Genomic DNA, 25,563 nt, shown 5'->3' with positions numbered 1-25,563 from the left:
ATCTTTCAAAAATGCCTTCATTTTAATTATATTTTACAATGGATAAAATTCTCCTGATTTTAAATAATAGTAATTATGAATAAATGTATAATAGAAATGCAAATAAACTGAATAAAATCCAGGTTTTAAGAATTTATTTTAATGAGTTTTTTTTTTTTTGTTTGTTCTTATATTCAAACATGTCTGCAGGTATACTCACATTGAATTGTCTGAATGTTTTTTTTTCTTTTTTTTTACCAAAATAAGAATTTAAACACAATGTATACATGATTGAAATATAAACATAATATTTTACATACATCCACAAAATTAATTCATTATATATAAAATGTTATTTGCTTTCTTCTATAAAATATATACTTTTGTCAACGATAGAGAAAGCTTTCACTTAATCTTATTCAATATAATATTGTATTTCTGAATAAATTTGATTAAACTATTTTTATGCTTGTTGGATCCATGAGATGTAACAGATGTGAATGAACGTCTTTTCATTCTCGAGTCTGCCCCGTTGCTATGGATTTTCTCATAATTTAGCAGAAAATAAATAAATAATACATATTTTTTTTTTTTTACCCAATTAATTTGGCATTTATTGTATTTGATAAATTCTGTACTCATTCCTATATTTTAACAGTAGAAAAAATATTTTCCATGTATTACTAATGTAATTTAAATATTCTATTAATATTTAAACACAAACCTTTCTATAGTAATTTACCTGAAATTCAATTACCAATAATTAACTTAGAACGACCACTTCAAAAATACTATTTTGAAGTCGTTATTCTTTCAATAATTGCTCATGTTATAATACAAAAACACTTCTATATCTTAAACATCAATAATAATATTTTTTTTAGCAAAAAATTCTTAACTTATCCACTCAATCCTTGATATGGTAATGATAAGAATTTAAATAGTCAATCTCATTCTATTAATTTTTTTATTTTTTCAAGTCAATAGAATAATTTATTTGGGTGCACGTGTAATATTCCTATCCCCAAAACTTTAAAGACAAGTTAAAAATGTAAAAATCTATTAACCATATACTAAGAAATGATTTACTACTATTTTTTTCCATCACTTTGTCGTCTTACTTACGATCGGAACAGATAAAACTTTTTTGCCGTTTCTAACTAGAAATTTAAAAATTTTAAAATACAATACCTGTAACTACCTTGTTATGAAATTCATAAACAGTAAAAAATGTAAAAAATTTTAATATAAAAGAAACCTTATAAAGTTTTTTTCAAAGTAAAATAAAGAAATTCATTTGGACTTTCAAACCTTTAATCATAGAAACTTGACAAAGTAAGAACTTCAATACAACCCACCCTTAGCTCCACAGTGTATATCACCTGGTGTTTCTGGTCTGCAGCATTGCTGACATACATCATCACAGTAGAAGTTCCAGATATAGTCTATCCCATATACAGAATATCTATTATTCGGATGTTACAAAGCAGTTTAATTGGATGAGAACATTCAAACTGTCGACCAGGTTTAAGAAAAACCCTTATTTATTATCTTTAGATCACCGACATTAACTTTTTACTGTTCACGAGACACCACAGAGGTGCAATTGTGATAGCAATACTATCGAAAACAACTGAAGGGCTGATATTTGTATTTCTTGCCGTGTGGGAAAAGATCCGTTTGGAGACTTCTTCAAAAATTTATTCAAATAATTTTATATTGGCACATCGCAACAAAGTTTTTGAAACGTATTCTAACAGAAACCTCTTTACGAATGAAATGTATATAATGAAGAAAGAGAACCCTAAACGTCTAAAACAAGCATTCAAATTTATAGAGCAGGTTGTTCCTTAAACCTGTATTAATTAATATTCAAATGCATTAAAATATTAATTACATAGTGTTTGAATTATTGAACTGTGAAATATAGATAGATGCAGATAGACGATATAAATCCAATTCTACTCTGTCACTATTTAAATATATTTTTCAATTTGGTTATTATTTTTAAGGAACAGCCTGTGCAAGTTATTCAATTTTTCATTTGTTTTTTTATCTATCTTAAATTTTGACAATTTTGTTTTTGTTTTATTTAATGGAATGTGTTTCTAAGTGGAAGTAATGATTACCAAATTTGTCTGCAAATTGGTAAAAAGAAAAATCAAATTAATAAACAAATCAAAAATTATCAAACATTACAGTGATAATGCCAATTTCATTTTTTTATAATTGTTTAGGTGCTATCTCTTGCACTAAAACTAAATGTATATTAACACCGAATTAATTCTGATTTATATAATTTTAATTAGCTGAATTTTAAACTCAGTTTAAAATTTTTTTTTTTTGCAACTATTGCAAATCACAAATTTTTTACTTATTACTCTTTATATTTTTTTTTTAATATTTGAAAGCAAAACAAGTTAAAGCTTCCATCAGGCAATTAATTGTGGGAGAGGGAAGAGGAGCATCTTAACATTGCACATCCTGAAACTTGCACTCAGCTGATGTGTTTTGTCAGTAAAATAGGTTTTTTTTTTATTATTATTATTTTTTTTTAATAATGTACGCTCTTAACAAGTGAAGCACCCAAATCTGTTTGCAAATGATGAGCAAGATAAACAAATGACAGCACAATGGCTGGAGATTGATGCTCCCCTATCCAAATATTACATTTAATGCTGGTGTTAATTGGCATTTTTGCACGTAATAATGGCTTCTTCTCCCACAGCTGCCAGAACTGTTACCTATAAAAAAAAAAAAAAGATAAAATAAATTTCAAATCATTCCTATGTTAGCTGCATTATAAAATTTTATAAAATGCTGTTTTTTACTTTTAAAGCCAAAGTAGTATATGATTTATACTCCCATAAAGTTCATTCTAATCATATTATGTTAAATAATTTTGTTTTATTTCCTGTCAAGTCATCAATTATGCAATATCAAAATGTTATCACTTTCTGCAATATATCTAAAAGTTTGTAATTGTCTAATATTTAATTTCATTTTTAACTGTTTTTGTTACATTAAGTTATTTTCAAGTCATTAAAATTATTTAATTTTTGAATTATTTAAATCCCAGAAAAGCATTATTCTTTGAAATGTGTTGAAATTTTTAATAAAATTTTACTTACAATAACAGTATTATCCTCTTTACCAAACTCCTCTCTGATTTTTTGTCCAAGATCGCCTTCGGGAATTCTTAAATCGTCACGGGTATCTCCTTTGTCGTTCATTAAAGTTGCAAAACCATCATCACTTATATCAATTAGCTATTAAAATGTTCAAGTTATTTTTATTTTCTGTTAATTTCTCTTAATAAAACAATTAAATACGCATCAATACGTAGCACAATATAAATAATAATTTACCTGAAAGTCACAACGGCTTACATTTGGAACATCAATATTATGAGTAGAAGGACACAAATCTTCATATTTTTTGTTGGTAAAAATATCCAAACCTACCAAATGTACCTAAAATTTTTTATATAAAGTAACTATTAAACTTTATATTTGCACGATATATATCAAATATTACTAATATGTAAACATTTACAGCTAACAAACAGCAATTAATACATCAACAAGAACTTATTAGCATCATAATTACTTCTTAATAAAAAAGGAATGATAAGAGAGACTTTACTTGAAACAGTTTGAATTTCAAACATATAACAACAATGATTTTTTTTAATGCTTTATGTATAAATAATCTACATTTTTTTCAAATGGCATATTGTAATATAAATGTAGCTCCAAAATAATTTTGCACTCACTGTTATATTTGTCATAAGAGAAATAAACAAGAAAATTTGATAACATACTGATAATACCAAGTTGTTTTTAGTAGATGAAACTTAAACAGCTATTATAACTGAATCCAGTTTACCTGTGCAGTTGTTGTTTTTTGTATTGTAAATGTATTTAATATGATAATTACATGCAATTTAACACTTTTAAAATCATAAATAAATGTCTTGTTTTTGTTCCTTTGTTTATAACTTTGTATTTTCAATCAAAATTTCCTTCCTTCAAAATTTTTTAATGCCTTTAGAATATCTCAATTTATTTTTACATGGATTTATGAAATTATTAATTTACATTTATAAATGTAAGATTATTCAAGCTTTCATGAAGATCCAAAGTTTGCTATTTTAATTTTAAATGAAAACTTAAATTCATTTCTATTACGTAGACTCCATACCTTAGCATGACCGTGCTTTCCAGTTTTTGAAGTGCTCATTTCCATAATTTTACAGGGACGTCCCTTTAACATAACAAATCCATTTTTACGAAGGGAAGAACACTGTACGGGATAAGTTGTTGAAGCACCTGCATTAGCTTCAGTATATTCCTCATCTCCTTCCATTTTTAAGAAGCTAGCTCTAAAAATAAAATATTTTATAATCAGTGTCAAATAAAAATTGATACATTATTTTTCATGTTAGTTGTTTATGTAAATGATAAGACTATTTTGGATAAAAACAATCCAACAACAAATATATCAAATGAGAACTTTACTTATTTTTGCAATGAAATTAACAAGCTAGAATATATCCTTACTATCTAGAGCAATTCAATACTAATTAATTGTGTTGAGCAAGATCTAACTGGTCAATCCATAATTTGAGCACTCATTGCTCAAGTTAATCACTAAAAAATTAAATCTCACATAATGAGTATTACTGTGTGTGAAAAAATTGCAAAACTACTACTACTACTACTACTACTACTACTAATACTACATGCAAAGTAGAATTTCAAGCTTAGAGCATTTTTCCATTAAAATAATAATAAGATATAAAAGACTAGAAAAGTACCAAAAAATAATTCCTTTATATACTATCATCAATAAAAATATACAATTCTAAATTATGTGCATATGTATATATTGATTTACACAATACATCCAAGTTCTTTTTACGTAATTGGCTTATTATTCAGATTAGTGACAAGGTTTAATTTATTCCAGATAGTTATTCTGTAATTTAAATAGTTTAAATCAGGCCTGGCCAACCCAAATTGTTTCGCGGGCCGCTTTGATCACGCGTAACATTACGGTGGGCCACAATTTAGGCAAACATGTTTTTAAAAAAGTAAACAAATACAAAATGAATAAGATTTTATTGTTATACCAAGAGTTCGTACTTGCACTTGTGCATTGTAACAATGACACATGCAAATTTTCATTTATTTAATTGTTTTGGTATACACATAATGGGAAAACAAAAGTTTTAATAGATATATAATATCGCTTAGTGGGCCGCACAATTTAACGTGACAGGCCGCATGTAGCCTGCAGGTTGGCCAGGCCTGGTTTAAATGGTAACTTGGGCAATCAGCCCTAAGGGGATCAAGCATCACAAATAACCAATCAAAATGTTTGTATGTGGTTTTGATGGCCAAAATATTCCAGAACTGAAAAAAATAACTATAGTAATCAAATTTATAAAAAATTAGCTTTTAATAATTCATGCAAAAAAGAAAAAATCTGGCAAGAGCTCTTGTACACTTCCCCAGCACTCAAACAGGAGGTTAAGGAGAAAATTGTCCGTGGGGCAATCTGTTACAAAGTTTTATTAAAAAATAAGTTTTTCATAATTATTGTAAAAGGCAATAGCCTTACTTTTGGGGATAGGAGCAAACTTTTTAAAATTGTAAATGCTAATAATGAATAAAATTTTCATTAAGTTTGACTCCATTCAACATATGACACTATCCGGGTCCCCCCCCTCTTATCTTCAAAATGCCCCATATATATATAAATATTCCTGTCAAATTTCAAAATTATTAATCTATGGGTCCCTGGATACAAAGCAAAGTAGACTCCCACACACACAAAAAAATTATGTAAGGGATTTTTTACATTTTAGGTTCATGAAGTGTCAAAACATAAAAAAACCAAGTTGGTCAAAGTTTGAATGTATCATATTTTCCCTCTGTTATATTCTATAAATAAATATACAGTTTCAAATACTTGTTTTTAATACAGACAATTTACAACAAAATTAATTATAATAAATAATAGCCTACAGAGTTAACAGCCGTGTTCTTCAAGCAACTTAAAAGTGGAGACAAAGATTCACCTTGTTTCTATATATTTTGTTACATTCGTTGAGATTTGCGCAAGTAAATTTTTTTTGTGACGTTTGTTTTAAAATATAAGTTCTATTGTTTTAATTATGTTTGCTCTGGTATCAGATGGCACTTGAAAATTTTTCAATATAAAAGTATCTAAAGATTTGGAATGATCTGAAAGTGAAAATAAAGAAGCTTTAAAAATGTTTATCACAATTTTTCAAGTGACTTCTTAATCAGTATAATGTTTATGATATTTAATTACATTCACTTTTTTATCCATTTGACAAAACATGACATTTAATACAGTGATGAATAAAATTTCAAGTGTCCCATTCAAATTATATTTCACAATATATTTTCCTTTTTAATAATTGGCTGATTTAGATCTCATTAATTCACATTTTCAATCTAAAAAAAAAAATTAATTTCCACTTAAAAATTTTAAATTTAATAAAAAAAAACTTTAGCAAAGATTTTTTAAACCATAATTTAAACCATATAAACCATAACCATAATACAATTTTTGATATTAATGTTAATTCATCAATGATTAGAATGTAACAATATTAAAATGGCTATTCTATTCTTACATTTAGCATTGAAAGCCATCTACGTAACTTCCAATCTATTTATCTGAATCGAATTTAATGCGATTAAAACTTTGAATTCAGATAGAATTTTATATGAAAACAATTTGGTATATTTTTATGCATTTGATGATTAATTTTAAATTATTTTAATTTTAAAAATTTATAATAAATTATTATTATTATTGTATTAACACTATTTAAAGTTCATAGAATATGTAATAAACAAAACTATTGGATTTTAACAGGCTAATTAATTGTAGATACATAATTTAGACCAGTGATTTTCAACCTTTTTTGACGTTAAATGCACTAAATCCAGATTTGACAAGATGTGGCTATGCAATAAAATGTAAATTTATCCTCTTCCAAAGCTGTAGAAAATTACTTGTCATTTCACTACTTATCCAGATATTTTCTTTGTATCTAACATATTAATTTAAAGGTTTGTAATTAAAATGCAAATCATCTTGACACAAGGAAAAATGGACTTATACCACTTTCATAATAAGTGGTTCATACGTGAGTTATCAATTGTGTACTCTGCATTGTAAACAACACTGTTAACATTAAATCGCAACTTTTAACCGTCAAATTCAAAACGTGCACGCACATGGTATTGCTATATATAATTATTTTTTTCTTTAACTGCTTAAGTTTAGCTCCATACTTTATTTTATACCAATTTCAGGGGCAAAAAAATTGTGGCACTAAATTGAAGTTTTAAGATATACACTCTTTATACAATTATGTGCAGCAGGCCTATACATTCTAATAGTAAACATCCTTCAAAATCAAAATAAAAATGCTTTGCATACAAGTGCAACAGTCAGCATTTCTTCATTTATCAGGAACATATATTGTCTGATATACAAATTAACCATTTTAGGTTCAAAGTTTTCTTATCAAATTTACTTTTGTGTTTTATTTAAATACTAGTAGCTCGGGATGCCCCCTAGTGGGCATTCTAGCAGCAGTGGTGTCATTCCGTGATATAAATAATAAATTCACATTACAGATAAAAATAATAATATACTGAATTTCTCATGGCATACGTTTTAGTAGGGTACCTACTAAAATGCAAAAAACTGCATCTAAAATAGTACAGTAGAAGCCGAATTCTTCAGGGTAATCCTTAACCCTTGCCCTTGTGGAAAGAATTTTAAAAAATCCCTTTTTAATGTACATTCTCATGGCATACCCTACTAAATTGCAGTCAAAAATGCAAAAAGCTGCATTTATTGTTAATTTAAATAATAGCTAGGGGTGCCCCTAGTGGCTGTTTTTGGCATACTGTGACAGAGACTGCCCCATTTTTCAGTTTTATACAGTAGATAACATTTTAATAATTTACATACATTCCTGTAACAATTTATTTACTGAAACTGTTTTCATCTAATTTTAATACTTTATTCTGACTGTGGCTTTCCTAGAGTTTACTCTGGCTCCCCAAAAAGTTGCTTTTTGATCTATGGCTCCCTTCAAATTTATGTGGCCAAAAGGGAACCACATGATCTCAGGTTGAGAAACAATGGTTTAGACTAATGATAGACAGTTAAACTACCGCTTTGGTTAAATTCAATAATTACAAATAAATAGAGATAAATTTAGACTGTTCTGCAAGAAAAGACTAAATCAGAGTAAAATGCACACCCATAATTCAGGCTTAAATGTACAAAAAAGTTCTTATAATATTTAAAGTATATTTTTTAAAAGTTTACATAAAATAATAATGCTGTACAAAATCAACACCCATTAGATAAAAACTTTTACTCTGATGGAAAGTTACTATATGACTTTAATGTTTTCATCATATTACACACAATAATTCTAATAAAAATAACTCACAATTGTTTATCACTCTATTCTAAACAAAAAATTAAGCAAAGTAAATCAAATTCCCTTTAATTTACACTAGAAATGCCCCGACCACGGTTAATAGAGATAGTATATGCTTAAATAATCAAAAATCATTATTAAATTTGCATTTACGTAACTATATTTTCATTTATTTAACAACACAAAGTTATAATTGACATGGCTAGAAAAGAATCCATATAAAATATTTACATACAAGACTTTAATTTATTTATACCACTATCCTTTTTATACAAATGCAAAACTGAAACTAGAGAGAAATAAGAGCACAAATGCTTTCTATGAATCTAACCAATAATAATGCCATTTCCTTATCCTATATTACTAATTTCCTTAACTATGTAAATCACCTGATAATGAGTACAAATAAAATCTGCATTCTCATAACTTGTACTCAAACATACTGCTGTGCAGTAAACAAAAAAAGTATTCATACATCTGACCAAAGGATTGTGCACATCCTGTCATGCAGAGACCATACATCTCTGCGTGACTTAATTTCTGAAAGCAGCTAGAGAGTCACTGTCTCTACCATTGTCCCGTATTCGGGCCATTCCAATGAAACTGCAACAGCAACTATTTGCAGAAGTATGAGTCAAAAAGTCTCATACTTGAGTCAAAAGTATGAGTCAAGAAAACTACTGAGACAGTGAAGAGTGATAATTAAGCTTCACAATCAGACCAAATCATCGAATGAGTTATCAAAGCTGGTTGGATGGCCTCAATCAATTATTCAAGACATTATTAATCAATATGGAGAGAGAAATAAATTGAACAACAAACCCAGAAGTGGTCATTTCAAAATCCTGACTGAACAAGATAAGTCTAGTAATTTATTCTATCAAGAAAGACCCGTGATAGCTGCTGAGTTGGGTAAGAGAGAGAGGTATGAGAGTATCAGTCAATACATTATGCAATATGTGTAAAAAAGATAATTATAATGGTCAAGTGGCAAGAAAGAAATTCTTGGGGAATAAATGCCTTGATTTCACTTTACAACATCAAAAAATCATAAGAAGTCAAAGTCCAATGTTATCTTGTTTTGGGCATTATTTTTAGTTGTTATTTTCTTTTCAGGGACATTTTTTTTGTCTTAAGAATAGAAACTCCCAAGAAACCCCAAAATATACTAAATTCAAAATTAAGAACAACAAATATTTATTTACATAAGTGACTGATCCTGTAATGCCTAAATATGTAAATAGGGTAGTGCAGAATTATGCTTGTAAGCAGTACAGATAAAAGACAACACACCCATTCAAGAGTATGGCATAGCTCCCAACAGCAATCTTCCTCGAAGCAAATTGTCTGGCATTGTTTTGATAAAGCGATCAACACGTGAGAGGTGTCTTCTCTGCTTTTTATTTTTTATATTGGTGGAGATTTAATTAATTGTACGTCCCAAGCCGAGAAAAAAGAATTTCTTTCATTGATTGATTGTTTTTTTGTTTGTACAAAATTGATCTTGACTTTTTTGAATGTTTGAAATATATATTTAATACTAACTTCTTGTTTATAATCATTGTTGTTTGTTTATATATATATTACTGTTCAACCTGATATATAAGCAAAAATCTACAATAATATTTAAGTGTTATTTTGGATCACTGTATTTGCTTTCCCATTAAATTCAAGCTAATACTTGATTAGAACCCTAATTTTGTGTAATCCCATTTTTTGTGTTGCACAGTATGTTACATAATGACAAAGACTTCTAGAAATGGACAGTATTCACCAATGATCGCAAATTCAATATTTTTGGTTTTGAAGGCAAAAAGATGGTATGGAGAAAGAAGAATGAAAAGATTAACCCAAACATTTGATTACTTCAGTGAAACATGAAGGTGGATCTGTCCGTATGAGTCTGCTTGAGTGCTGCAAGGTTGAAAATTTCCACATTGTTGGCCAAATCATTGACCACAAGTATTACTTAAATATTCTACACTTTAACTTTCCTAGTTGTGTGAATAAAATGACAACTACAGTTTTATGCAGGTCAATGATCCAAAGACAATCTGGGTCTTTCTTTTGATTTGCATTTACAAATGAGCTGGAAACCGAAATTTCACAATGCAGCAGGAAATTTAAAATGTGGAAAGTGGGCAGATAATAAACACTTATGTTTTCTGAAAACAAATACTTCAGGTTCTGCCAATCAAAATCTGTCAAATTTTAGAGCTCCATGTGTCAACAGCAGCTGCCAAGACTACCAATTCCTTGTCAGAATGCTGTTGTCTACAGGCAAACATCTGATTAAGAGCATCAGGCACTGAGTACACATCATATGCAATTTGTGTATTATTGTTCTTGAATTTCCTAGTTTAAAAAATATACTTGATATCCTGAAAGCAGAAGAACATGAAGGTACAGTACATATAAAATTATAGAACATGTACAGAAATGTAGACTCTGATAATGATGGATCACATAAAAATCTGAACACACAAATGTAGACGCTGATGATGATGGGTCATACTAAAAATCTACACATGAATTTGTTCAATCTAATGTATATGCTATAATTTTTAGTAGTGAAATCATGGGGAATAATTTTCTCCTCTTGTTGAAGATAACTTTTCATTAACTTCAACTTCTTTGATTCAAAGGCAGTTAACTGTTTAATAAAACGTAAGTAAAATATTACATAAATATAAAGTAGGCATTTTCTTTATTAAGAAAAAATATATATTTCTTTCTGGACTATACATACAAATGAGTCTGACTCCTGTCCTTTCACACGCTTTGTAGAGGCAATAACAAATCCACGGCGAAACAGACCTTTTATTTGAGGCTACATGTCCGCCGTCCAATGTAAATAAGTTAAAAAACCCTCTAGCGGTGGCTAACACAATTATAAAATTAATTATTACATTAAAAATTGCCAGGACGAATTCACATTAAGAAAAAATATATATTTCTTTCATGTAGCCTCAAATAAAAGGTCTGTTTTGCCGTGGATTTGTTATTGCCTCTACAAAGCGTGTGAAAGGACAGAAGGAGTCGGACTCATTTGTATGTATAGTCCAGAAAGAAATATATATTTTTTCTTAATGTGAATTCATCCTGGCAATTTTTAATGTAGCCATTTTCTTATTTATTTACCCACAGTATTTATAACACTTTTACTTTCTGGATATGACAGTTTCTCAAAAATATAAATATACTAGCAGGTAGGCCCAGCGTTGCTCGGGCAAAAGTAACGATAGCGAAGATTAAGATTATTACATTATAGTCAACCTTACCTGTTTTCACAGAATGCAAGAATTAGATTCCCCTGTTTCCAGATCAATTAGAGAAGTTTTAGATAGGCCTAAAAACATGTTCAATTTCCCGCAAAAACGAAAAAGACTGCATCTGCGTCTTGCACATCGCTTTCTCTTAACACTTCCATTGTTACTTAACACTTACATTGTTGATGGAAGTGTTAAGACTTAATCCTGTCTCTCTCCCCCATGGGGAGGAATTTCGAAAAATCCCTTCTTAGTGTGTGTTCTCGTGACGTACCCTAACTGCGTACCAAATTTCAACTTTCAACTCCTAACCGTTTGGGCTCTGCACTGATGATTATTATTATCAACTTGTCTCGATTATATATATACTAGTGGGTGGGCCCGGCGTTGCTTGGGCAAAAGTAACAATACTGAAGATTAAGATTATTACCTTACCCGTTTTCACAGAATGCAAGAATTGGGTCCCCCTGTTTCCAGACTAATAAGAGAATTTTTAGATGAATCTAAAAATATGTTTGATTTCCTGCAAAAACGAAAAAAACTGCATCTGCATTTGCATGTCGCTTTCTCTTAACCATTCCATTGTTGAAAATTCCATTGTTACGTAACACTTCCATTGTTGACACTTTCATCGTTACTTAACACTTCCATTGTTACGTAACAGTTCCATTGTTTATGGAAGTGTTAAGCCTTAATCCTGTCCCTCTCCCCCGTGGGGAGGAATTTCGAAAAATCCCTTCTTAGTGTGCATTCTCGTGACGTACCCTAACTGTGTACCAAATTTCAACTTTCAACTCCGAACCGTTTGGGCTCTGCGCTGATTATTATTATTATTATATTATTATTATTATCAACTCGTCTCGATTATATATATAGATAGATTGGACTCAAGACAGTGACCCTTATTATGATATTGTAGCAAAAAGCATAAATAGAAACAGAAATTAGAAATATATATTAAAAAGTGTTTATTTTCACAGACACAAAATCATACTTCAGTAGAAAAAACAAAATCTTTATATCACTTAGGGTCATGAACACTAGGCAATTTTTGTAGGAGACATGTCACCAGGCGCCAGAAAAACCTGTTTCTCAGTCAGTGGGAGAGCAGTCATTGGAGAGTCGAATCACTAACTTTTGGGAGACAAAAAGTCTCCTGTTACTAGCTGTAACCAACGAGTGTGCTCAGATTCGTTATGTGATTTCAGCTCTTGTTTACAACACAAAATAAAAATGGAGGATAGTCACTCGTCGACAGTTCGTAGGACATAACGTTTAATTTCATTAATTCAATTGTAAGAACCAATTTACTGTATAACCACATTAAGAACTATATTAAGAAACTATGAAAAATACTTTTTCCTATTAGATTATGTATATTATTACAGAAACTGAAAAAGTATTTAATTCTTATCTGTAAGAAATGACATGTTAATTACTGAAACAAAGTATCTGATTTATTGGACAACTTATAATCATGTTTAACATATAAAAAATTAATGAAGTCATTTTCTATTACATCCTATATGAAGCAGAAATGAGTAAATTACCCATTATAGCTTAATTTTCAAATTTTATGTACAGGTACTAATCTACATAAATAAAAACGTACATGTTCATTTGTTCCTAATAATTTAATCTCCGAAAGTTTTTCGCCGATTGCTTTGAAATTTTGACAACGTTGCATTCAAATACACGCATGTTTTTGTATAATATAGATGTCGAAATTCCCCCCCACAGAGGAGAGGGACAAAATTGAGGCTTACTGTGAAGAACTGGGCTTCTATTATACTATTTTAGATGCAGTTTTTTGCATTTTTGATTGCATTTTAATAGGGTACATCAAGAGAAAGTACATACATAAGAAGGGATTTTTCAAAATTTCCTCCCACAGAAGAAGTGTTATACATTTATAATAGATACATTTTGAGTCACAGCAACGTGTGGCGGGTACTGCTAGTAGATTAATATACTAGAAAAAAAAGATTACTCGTTCAGTGTTTCATTTGAGCAGAATATTAATATTTATTGAAATTCTGAAGTTCTTAATATTTGTATTCAATAACCTGTAATAATTTTTAAAATGTTTTCCACTGTAAAGGCCAATTCATAATCCTCTTGTTAGATGTTGCAGTTCTACTGAGATAAGAGTTGTTGAACACTCCATTACAGTTCAACAGTTCATAGTGTGTATGACAGTTAATAAACATTGACTCAACTAGATACTTGCTTATAGATGATAAAATCAAATATATTCCTAATTCTGCAATGTACATATTCAAAATTAGCTACTGTTTATCTTTTGTTAAATCAAGAATAATATCATAAAGTGAATATAATTAAATTATTTGAATTAAGAATTAAATATATAAGACACATCTATCATTCCAGTAAACAAATTGTTTGCAATTTTTTGCTCCTTGTAAAAACTTAATTTTTTTAAACCTCTTAATCCAATATTATATAAAACTAGATGATTTTCTACAGCTTTTGTTATATGCATCAATGAGATAAATGCAACTGGATACAAAAACAAACAATGGACTATGACAAATTAGAATTAGGTAATCTTCAGCAATGAGAGTAAATTCATATTCATTAAAGATAGTAAGTGTGTTTGGAAAAACAGAACTAAACTCTACTTTTAAAAAAATGCACTGAGAAGTATGGTACCTAGCCACTGTCTTCATTTGAGACTTGCTTGACATCTTGAGGTTAGGAAAATTTTTCTTCTCTATCAGTATACAGCACAATTTAATGCAGATATTCTATTACAGTATAAAGATCTTTGCACTTCCTTAAACCTGTTACCGGTGTGTAATGTATATAACAGGGGTGGGCAAGTAAGAGTTTAGTGGGAGCTGAAATGTAGGTTTTGCAAAATGCATGGGAGCTGCAGTTCTGTACTGTTGTGGCAGATAGTATGGTAATACTGGGAAAGATAAGGTGCGCCATTTTATTATATAATATAAATATAATATAAAACAAATATTGAGTGTTTTAGTAAACATATTTTCACAAAATTGTGGAAATAAAATTGTAAAAATAATAATAAAAAGCAGAAATTAACACTTTCAGCAAGAGCTGCATGTAACTCAAAAAGAGCTGCATTTGCCCATGTCTGGTATATAAGATATACAGTGGGTAACAAATGTTTTCAAACTATCTCGCAGTTCTTCCTCAGGTCAACTAGCTTAGGAATGCTTCTGAATGGAGCATATGGAATTCAATGGGATCGAATGTCATTTTGACGAAGTCAGTCTCGCCTGACATGCGTGGTCGTGTGCTGGTGGAGGTAGCTACGAGTTGGCATCTAATAGGGACTGCCAGGCAAGCGACAGATTCAGCTCCTCCTTTTGGTTGACGCACATGGCTACCTGGCCAGCTTTATAGATGGCTATGGTTTCTAGCCACTGAAGATGGTCTTGGTGGGTGTGTTGACGATGACTGCAGCTTTATCAAACTGCGTCTCAAAATCGGGATCGGACACATACGTAGCAAGGGCAGTAGTGAGCCGCCCATGCCAAATATCCGCTCTGTGTTCCCTTATACGGGTATTTAAGGAACGCTTGGTAGAACTGATGTATAATAAGTCCTTAATTGGGATGGAATAGATACTGGGTAGTCTGGTGTAATCCGGAGGGTCTTTTTCATTTCATAGGATATCGAAAATTGTGGGACATCTCCTGTATGCTATCTGTATCCGATGCTTGTTGGCTATCTGTGTACGCACTGCTTTAAGATATGTTTGACAGTTTAACATGTGTTCCCATCACGTTGTCAAACATATCTTAAAGCAGTGCGTACACAGATAGCCAACAAGCATCGGATACAGATAGCATACAGGAGATGTCCCACAATTTTCGATATCCTACGAAATGAAAAAGACCCTCCAGATCACACCAGACTCCCCAGTATCTATTCCATCCCAATTAGAGACAACAGGTGGGGCAAGGACTTATTATACATCAGTTCTACCAAGCATTCCTTAAATACCAGTATAAGGGAACACCGAATGGATATCCGGCATGGGTGGCTCACTACTGCCCTTGCTACGTATGCATCCAATCCCGATTTTGAGGCGCAGTTTGATAAAGCTGCAGTCATCGTCAACACACCCACCAAGACCATCTTCAGTGGCTAGAAACCATAGCCATCTATAAAGCTGGCCAGGTAGCCATGTGCGTCAACCAAAAGGAGGAGCTGAATCTGTCGCTTGCCTGGCAGTCCCTATTAGATGCCAACTCGTAGCTACCTCCACCAGCACACGACCACGCATGTCAGGCGAGACTGACTTCGTCAAAATGACATTCGATCCCATTGAATTCCATATGCTCCATTCAGAAGCATTCCTAAGCTAGTTGACCTGAGGAAGAACTGCGAGATAGTTTGAAAACGTTTGTCACCCGCTGTATATCTTATACGCGTTACGCACCGGTAACAGGTTTAAGGAAATGTAGATTTTACTCTGGTGCTAAAGTTGGAGTCAGTTCTGTATAAAGATCTTTATTATGTTCCTATTCTTGTATTTAAAATTTCATTTTGTTTACTAAAATAAGATGTCCATGTTTTTGGTTTCAGGATTACATGAACCTACAAATGTGAGTACAGCCATCATTAGAAAGATTTTGTAGCATATTTTCAAATTAATCAGTAAAAGAGTATACTAAAGTAAAATTTTTATTTTCCTATTTTAGCTGTGTATGATAAAAATTTGGCATTTACACCACCACAAAAGTGTAATTGTAAATGTGTAGTTTGATACAATGCAGTAAACCAGACTCCTGACCAAACTTCACTCCAGAGTTTCTTCAGAAGAGCAGATCTGACCTTTTGAACAAGAAACAAAAGCTAAACTATTGCTAAAGAAAAATGCTTATGTACAAAAAAGTGAGCAATAAAAAAATATCAGTGGATTATTTAATAAACAGTAAGTTATAACAACAAATATATACAAGAATTAATTATAAAAAAAATTATGCTAGTAATAAATTTCAAAAAAGGCATGTATTAATAATTAATAAGTCAACATTATAACAAAAATTCTTTATAATAATAATAATAATGGTAACAACAACAAAAAACCAAAATTGCAGTTTGTTTTCTAGCAGTGCTAGTCAAAAAACCTCTCCGCAAACTAGCCATGTTATGAATGTTTATTTGTACCCATCAGTAGCGATGTGGACAGCTGCTGCTATCTCATTTACATTTTCCATCAAGCCTGTTATCAGTTTTCTGCTGGCAGCAACTTTAGTCTTCATAATTATTTATTTAATATTTTAGTACATAATAAAATGATTTCTCTTCAATATGAATTTGTTTTGTTACTATTATTTCCCCTCTTCCTACATTATCTATTTAACCAGTTGTTTGCTATTGGAGTAACCGGTTTTTGTTAAACTGTTGCGGAGTACTCCAGTTGGAGTAAGTGTCAATTTTTTTTCGTGATTAACTAGTTGGTGGTGATTTAAGCACTGATTGGCTTTTATCTACATAGACTAAGTCTGTTTCAATGAATAAGATATTTGTTACCACCCCGTATTTTTAAATTTAGGCACAAAACTCCTCCATTTAATGTTAAGTCTATGGGAGACCCTTCTTTTGTTCATTTGACAATAAAATCCTAGTTAGCATGCTTGTTAAGTTCTAATTGGTATATTATAGCTAAATGACTATCCTTTGACCAATAAGCATCGACTTGGGTTTGTGGGGTGGGAACTTTCTTGGAAAAAGTTATACCAACTTCAAGCTACATTGTCAGCTACAAACGTAAACAAACAATTATAAATTGTTGTTCTTATCTATTTTTAGCATGAATTTAATAAATTTTTATGTACATTTATCCTATTTAACAAATAAGCTTGTTTTTTAAATCATTCAGCCATAAATCTTTCAAAAAACAAAGTACCTCCGGTTATGGTGGTACTTCCGTAATACATAAGATATACATGTATAGTCGTTAATATAATAAAGTAATAATCGCTTATTATAGTCTACTATTAGTACAATAGTTTAAATAACGTATAAATAGAATCAAATACACATCGTCAATAATAAAAGTGTATTAACCTAGATTTAGAAAGGCAACCCCCCACGCCGATCGGCGTTATAATCTATAGGCCGTATTATTTCTCTATGTTGATTTAGAAAGCTGCAGTTTTTTTATTTGACAGAAAATAAACATGTCTATGTAACGTATGTAACAAATTAATGGAATATTTATAAAAAAACAATTTTTTTAAATATTTTAAAATCTTAAATTTTATTAATTTTTTTATACATACATAATATTTTGAAGTTAACAATCGTAAAGTGTAATATATACGTGATAGAAAACCGAAAACAGATTATATCTACTACAATTTTTAAGCGAGATATCGCAAATTGAAAAACCACTTTAAAAACCACAAAACCTGTACGCAACAGTGTTGTTTCGGATTATCAAGTGCGCAGCTGACAGGTTAATGGTGTCCAGCTTGACAGACAGCATGTGGCGAGTTTTGTTTAACTTTTTTTTGGTTTTCCAGTCAGACGTGAGATAGTAACCCTTAACTCACAAATACGTAGTTCTGTTGAACAACTGAAATATCTGCAATATATATATTGGCTTTTAATGTTGTACAAAGTACACAATAAATGTGTTTATCAGTTTGAAACCAGTACTTTGTTCCTCCAACATGTTGTACCATGTCAAAACTGTACACAATCCAAAAATAGAATTTAAATGTGTCATTTTAACAAGTTACTTTTTTATATTAATAAATCAATCATTCAAACAGTTTTAATATGGGGTATCTTAGTAAATGAAGTATGACAAATATTTATAGTTATTATTACTGTAATATACAGATTCTTTAAATTCTTAGTATGTATATATTAAAAATATGGTAAATTCAAATTACATTATTTCTCTAAGTTATTTCACTTTTACATTACTGGTTTTAATAAAATGGCCACTTCTTATTAAAGTCAAATGACTGCCAAATTACATCAGGCTACATTACTACTACTATTATTAATTAAATGCTAAGTAATTTGTCACTAGATGAAGGTATTAGGCACCATCTAAATTTAATAATTATAATTAAATTAATTATAGAATTAATTTAGAAGGTTCTGAAAGAAAAGAATTGACCTGAAGCAAGACTCAAACCTGCAACTCCCACTTACCGTACAGTCATGTTGCCCCAGTTATGCCTACAGCCTAAAACTCCCACAATGACATTCAACTAGCAATTGCTTCTACCTTGGCATGGCATATATATACACATGTATACCCAAATATAAACCAGTGCATATGCTAGCCTAAAAATTTGGAGTCACAGTGACTCACTAGGATTTGTAAATGCAAGTCAATTTATGTAATCTACGAGTCACATTAGTCAGTTTTGATAAACACGTTTATTGTGTACTTTGTACAACATTACAAGCTAATATATATTACAGATATTTCAATTGTTCAACAGAACTGGTACATATTTGTGTTAATATTTTACAATTTTAGCACTTTTGTTGCAAAAGTGAAAGTTTGTCCAGAATTCACCTACAATTGCATTGGGCATTTTAAAAAATGTGTGTATGGCTAAGCTTGTCATTTTTCACCTAGAATTTAGAAATCTAGGCATCTATGTGCCCAACTGGCTGTCATCCCTGATAAAACTCACACCCTTCAAGCCTGCTTACCTGTTGATGTGGTTACGATTTTGCAGAGTCAATACGATAAGCCTATATTCGTTCTAGTCACGCACACCTTATCCTTTACCCAATGGAATCAGTTCATCTTTGACTAGATTGTTGGCCACTACCTCCTGCAGTATTTGCCTTCTCAATCTTGCACTCTTGCATACCAGATATGGCATACTGATAGTTTCAACGTAAAATTTCAGTGAATCACTAACTGACTCATCAGTGAAAATGTTGAAGTCAAAGTTGTGGAAATATTAAATTTCATGTGTAAAAATGCAAGTAAACAAAAGCTTTGTAAACATCCAAACCTGATAATTATATATTAAAGTGAAACAACTGCTGAATAATATAGTTTGATATAATTAAAGCAATCGTTTGGCTTTAATGTATAACCAGAGCCGGCTCATTCATACAGGCGAACTAGGTGATGGCCTAGGGCGCTTGAATTCAGGGGTAGCATGGCAAAAGTACATGCATAAATTACAATAAATAATGAAAAAATAAATGTTTTTGATCACAATCCTGTACTATGCTTTTTTATTACGTATTTGAGTAAAAATTAAATACTCTTTTACACTGGTGTTTTATATTGTTGCAAATTTTTTTAAAATGGGGTGACGTCAAAGTCATTTGCCTACGGCACTGAGTTTGCTCGGGTCGGCAATGTGTATAACTATCAGGTTTGGATGGTTGGCCACTTTTCGTCCAATTGTTTTCAGTAGTTCCTGAAACTTACTTTCCATTTGAAATTATCTTATGAATACAGTAATATACCACTGAAAACTAATTTGCACATTTGCATGTAACATTAACCAGTTGTTTGTGGAGTACTGCTATTGGAGTAACCGGTTTTCGTTAAACTGTTGCGGAGTACTCCAGTTAGAGTAACTGTCAATTTTCTTTCGTAATTAACTAGTTGGTGGCGATTTAAGCACTGATTGGCTTTTATCTACATAGACTAAGTCTGTTTCAACGAATAAGATCTTTGTTACCACCCCGTATTTTTAAATTTAGGCAAAAACTCCTCCATTCCATGTTAAGTCTATGGGAGACCTTTCTTTTGTTCATTTGACAATAAAATCCTAGTTAGCATGCCCGTTAAGTTCTAATTGGTATATTATAGCTAAATGACTATCCTTTAACCAATAAGCATTGACTTGGGTTTGTGGGGTGGGAACTTTCTTGGAAAAAGTTATACCAACTTCAAGCTACATTGTCAGCTACAAACGTAAACAAACAATTATAAATCGTTATTCTTATCTATTTTTAGCATGAATTTAATAAATTTTTATGTATATTTATCCTATTTAACAAATAAGCTTGTTTTTTAAGCCATTCAGCCATAAATCTTTCAAAAAACAAAGTACTTCCGGTTATGGTGGTACTTCCGTAATACATAAGATATACATGTATAGTCGTTAATATAATAAAGTAATAATCGCTTATTATAGTCTACTATTAGTACAATAAATTAAATAATGTTTAAATAGAATCAAATACACATCATCACTAATAAAAGTGTATTAACCTAGATTTAGAAACGCCACCACCCCCCCACGCCGATCGGCGTTATAATCTATAGGCCGTATTATTTCTCTACGTTGATTTAGAAAGCTGCAGTTTTTTTTTATTTGACAGAAAATATACATGTCTAAGTAACGTATGTAACAAATTAATGGAAAATTTATAAAAAAACGATTTTTTAAATATTTTAAAATCTTAAATTTTATTAATTTTTTTAAACGTACATAATATTTTGAAGTGAACAATCGTAAAGTGTAATATGTACGTGATAGAAAACTGCAAACAGATTATATCTACTACAATTTTTAAGCGAGATATCGCAAATTGAAAAACCACTTTAAAAACCACAAAACCTGTACGCAACAGCGGTGTTGTTTCGGATTATCGAGTGCGCAGCTGACAGGTTAAACGCTGAATAGTATGTTTGAATTCTAAAAAAAATCTAGCAGTGAGTTGCATAACTTTCCTGGCTTTTATGAGATTTTATTTTAAAAATAACATTTGTATTATTAATTAAAAATAAAATTATATGTGGCGATATCTGTTGAGATAAAACCTCTTGCTATTTTATAATAATTAAAAATACATAAAGACTTAATTATGCAGGTAGAGATGAGTTTTACAAAACACTATAAATGCTAACAACAAGTAAAATCTTTATTAAGTCTGATCCCTTGTGAGATATATCATGAGACCACCCTCTATCTCTCCATTCCCTTGACCTTCACAACCAAAATTTAATAGCATCAGTGCCTCTTACATACAAGCTACCATACCAAATATCATTTTATCTACTAGATACATCTAATACACCTTATTGCAGAAATAGGTGCCAACACATACACATCCACAGAATTTTTTCCCCATTTTTTGGGTTTAGATCTCAAAACATGGAGATTTGCAAAAAACTCACAGTCAAATTTGACACAATTCCATTACTTCCCTTGTTATGTATACATAACAGCCAGGAAAGTAAAACAGTTATTCTGACTTTCTAAATGAAAAATATTTTTAAATGCTATTAAAATAAATTAATCTTAATTAAATCTTTGATTTGTATTAAATTTAGTTATTTCATTCAGTCACCGATTCAAACTCATCTACATATTTCTTAAGTGACCACAGATATGTAAGAATGGAAAGCAACATGACAACATGCATAACCTACAAGTATCAAGAGTTGTGTCAAATTATTTCATTTGAGCATAGTCTGTGTGTATGAAGGTTCTCGCCTGTTTTTTTTTAATCTATTATTAAAATAAAATTATCCAATTTTGTTCATTTTGTAAGTCAAAAATTGATGTTCATTTGCAATTTCCCGTCCCACAGATATGTTGATTCCTAAGCACAAAAACTGGGGGCTTTACCGGGGCTATGAAGTCATAGCTGAGAGCAATTCTTGAGTGGAGTCAATAGAATGAACCAAATAATGAAATGCCTTGTATGTTGCATGCAATCAATATAAGAAGTATATAATTATTATATTTATTATTTATATTCTATATTGATATATAAATAAACAAAAATCAAGAGTGGCCATAAACTGAGGAATCAAAGTTGGAGTCAGAGTTACAGCATTTGTAAACCAATTCTGCAGCTTTAGGATTTACAAAATCATCCCTCATAATAGTTAATTTACTTCACTTTGAGAAAGTAGATTTAAATGAGACTGTTTTCTGAACATTTTTTTTTATCATTATCTCTACTAATATAGCCTGGTAGAAATAATTGCAGATATATGCGTGATTTGTTGTATGGTAACAAAGCTACTAAAAATTATCTTAGTCTTATATATGCTGGAAGAAGAGATTGGACCGAAGGTCTGGGTAGCATAACTGACTACTAAAAAATAATCAATTGTGCTTTCAAAAGCTGCAAAAATTGTAGAGTGAAAAAAATCAACACCAACCATTACAATTACTTCACTCAACTCTATATAAGATAAAATTAAATCAACAAGACTTCAGACTAAAATAAAATGCTGTATCTACTATATATATTAGTGATGTAACGAATAGTATATTCGGCCTCAGCCGAATACAGAATATTCGGCCAGGAGCGTTGCCGAATGGCTGAATATTCGGCCAAACTATTCGGCTTGATTAACGCACGTACGAAAATCGGCGCGCAAAGCACATTATGGCAAAGATCGCGCACCGTGCTCTCTATTGGCCCGCTGTCACTACAATTTTTTCTTCCATTAGGTCTAAATTATTTAAAATTAATTAAATTATAATTATTAAACTTAATATGAGATGGAGCCTAACGTCTACCTCTAGTGCCAAATTAGTTTATAATTTATATAATAGCCGTAAATAGCCCGCTATGATTCGGCAGTTGTTGGTATTTAGATGTAAGTTATAACTTATAAGTTATTTTATTTGCAATCGATCATTTTAACTCTTTAATTAAACACTAAAATTATGTTTTTACTACGTATTTGTAGACTGAATAATACCCTAAGGATATACTTTAGTGGTGACACAATATGGTCTAATTTCTCCCCAGTTGTGGAACAGTTCAAATATATCGTATAAATATTAAAATATACGCGAATACGAATATAACGTAATTAACTAAACAATAACATTAATGCCCGATACATTCTAACCTATATGCCATCAATGCCATAAGATATCGGGCTAGATAAAGGCTATAATATTATTTAATTACGAAATAATTTAATACTAGAGTTAGATGCTATTTCTTATTAACTTTAATAATTATAATTTCATTAATAAAAGTAACCAAAATGATTAATTTACTGTGTTTTTGTTATTTCTTACTCCTGTTTTTAGGTATTCAGTATTCGGCCGAATAGTGATTTAAATATTCGGTATTCGGCCGAATAGTGAAAAATAGGCCGAATACTGGGTAGTAACCGAATATTCGTTACATCACTAATATATATATAAAATACTTAGTTTAAAATCACTGTTTTTCTGGTGAGAGGAAAAGAAGTGTTATAAAACAGAAATAACAGTAATTGTCATAAAAGTTTTGAACAAGTGAAGGGAGTGGTCTGAGGATGGAGTAAAGTGAGGGGGTTAATTCACTTACAGGAGGTAGAAAGAAGAAAGCAAAGCAAGAGTGGAGGTTGGTCAGAGGGGAGTTATCCCCTTGTGGGGAATGAATTATCACAAAATTTTATGAACAGTCCTTATTGGAAGCATGGGCCTAGTGAGCAAAACAAACTACATAATAGAAATGTTTTTCTGTTGGACATAAAAAAAATATCATGATGTTCAACTGTAAAAAAAAAAATTTATTTGTTCTGGAATCTGAAAGTTTTTTTACATTCAATTTTGAGAGAGAAAATACAAAAAGAAAATTCGTTTGAATTGAATAAAAACTGAAGAAGAACTACCAAGTTTACCGTTTTTTTACCATCTGAAGAAGAACTACCAAGTTCGAAAACGTTTATGACGATCTTTCGTTTTGTGTCCAACACCAGTAAGAGGTTCTTGAAAGTGTGATGAATAAAAACTATCTTTTTTTCCGTGTGTGGAAGTGCATTTCAAAACAGATTCAAATTGAATTTACATTATAGAAAGCAAGAATTACAGATGAAGGTATACATATTGAAATTCTTATTAGGAATAGTCAATATTGGAACAAGTGGGCTAAGAGAGCAGAAATTGGGTCATCGTAGGCAGTCAGGAGGGCAAACCCCTTAGTAAGAATATATATCATTTTCTACAATACCAAAAATTGGAGAAGAATATAAACACAGGCCTTCAGTTTAGGTTGGCAGGGAAGGGGATCAGTGCCGCGGCGCCATGGCACTAGCAGAAATTTGAATTTGCCGACCAGAAAGCTTTCGGTTAACCGACATTTCGGTCGGTAGGTATTCAGATAATCGACGTACTCGATTGTATTACAAAAAATCTGAATTTCATATCGCACAATAAAAGTCATTTGTCATTTTGCAATTCAATTTTTTCTGCATAATAAACAGTTCAATTGCATCAAGGAAATTACCACTACGCTCATTATTTCCATTCTTATTATTCAATTTTTAATTTCATTAACCATAATTATAATTATTTCCATCATTTTTTTGTGATTTGGATGATTATTTTTACCCATAACTTTGTATTTTGTTGTGTGATTCGTCATTGTAACTTTTAACAATCAGAAAACTCCTCTGGAAGCATCTAAACGAATATAAAGGAGTTGTGTATGTTGCTATTTTAAATCTGTATTTCGTTGTGTGCAATTACAATAGGAAACCGCTTCAATACGTCAAACTTACGTGTGCAGATAGAAACCAATCGAAATCTATTAGCGAATATAACAGAACGAGCAATTAAATATAGAAAACAAGAGAGGAAAAGCAAGAATGAAATGGCGGAATCTCACGTCAATGGCGGGATTACTTTACCAATACCAATTTAATACTTAACACGTCCGTATCACCAATTTAAATAGCTATTTATTCAAATTAAACCATATATTATTATTTTATCAAAAGTAATACGTTAAATTTATTATCTTAAAGAAACTAAACAATATCTGTTATGCACTTACATGTGGACTCTCCGGGCGCAGAACGGAAAGCGACAACTACGCAAGCGCCCCACGAAGAAATGTTGCCAG

General features: G+C 30.8%; 1 protein-coding gene across 1 annotated transcript; it reads right to left on the bottom strand.

Moving 5' to 3' along the window:
* Positions 1–117: 117 nt before the first annotated feature.
* LOC136971571 (eukaryotic translation initiation factor 5A-1-like) lies at positions 118–25,563 on the bottom strand. Its single transcript, XM_067266036.1, has 5 exons — positions 25,495–25,563; positions 4,183–4,363; positions 3,348–3,452; positions 3,111–3,248; positions 118–2,723 (listed from the first exon to the last, which is right to left on the bottom strand). The coding sequence occupies exons 2-5, from the start codon at positions 4,345–4,347 to the stop codon at positions 2,664–2,666; spliced, it is 468 nt and encodes a 155-aa protein (XP_067122137.1). The 5' UTR covers positions 4,348–4,363; positions 25,495–25,563; the 3' UTR covers positions 118–2,663.

The sequence above is a fragment of the Centruroides vittatus genome, unplaced genomic scaffold (assembly GCF_030686945.1).
Source record: "Centruroides vittatus isolate TY-2023 unplaced genomic scaffold, ASM3068694v2 contig_2604, whole genome shotgun sequence".
Taxonomy (NCBI): Eukaryota; Metazoa; Arthropoda; class Arachnida; order Scorpiones; family Buthidae; genus Centruroides; species Centruroides vittatus.
Note: the sequence above shows the minus strand (reverse complement) of the source record. Positions and strands in the feature narration are given on the sequence as shown.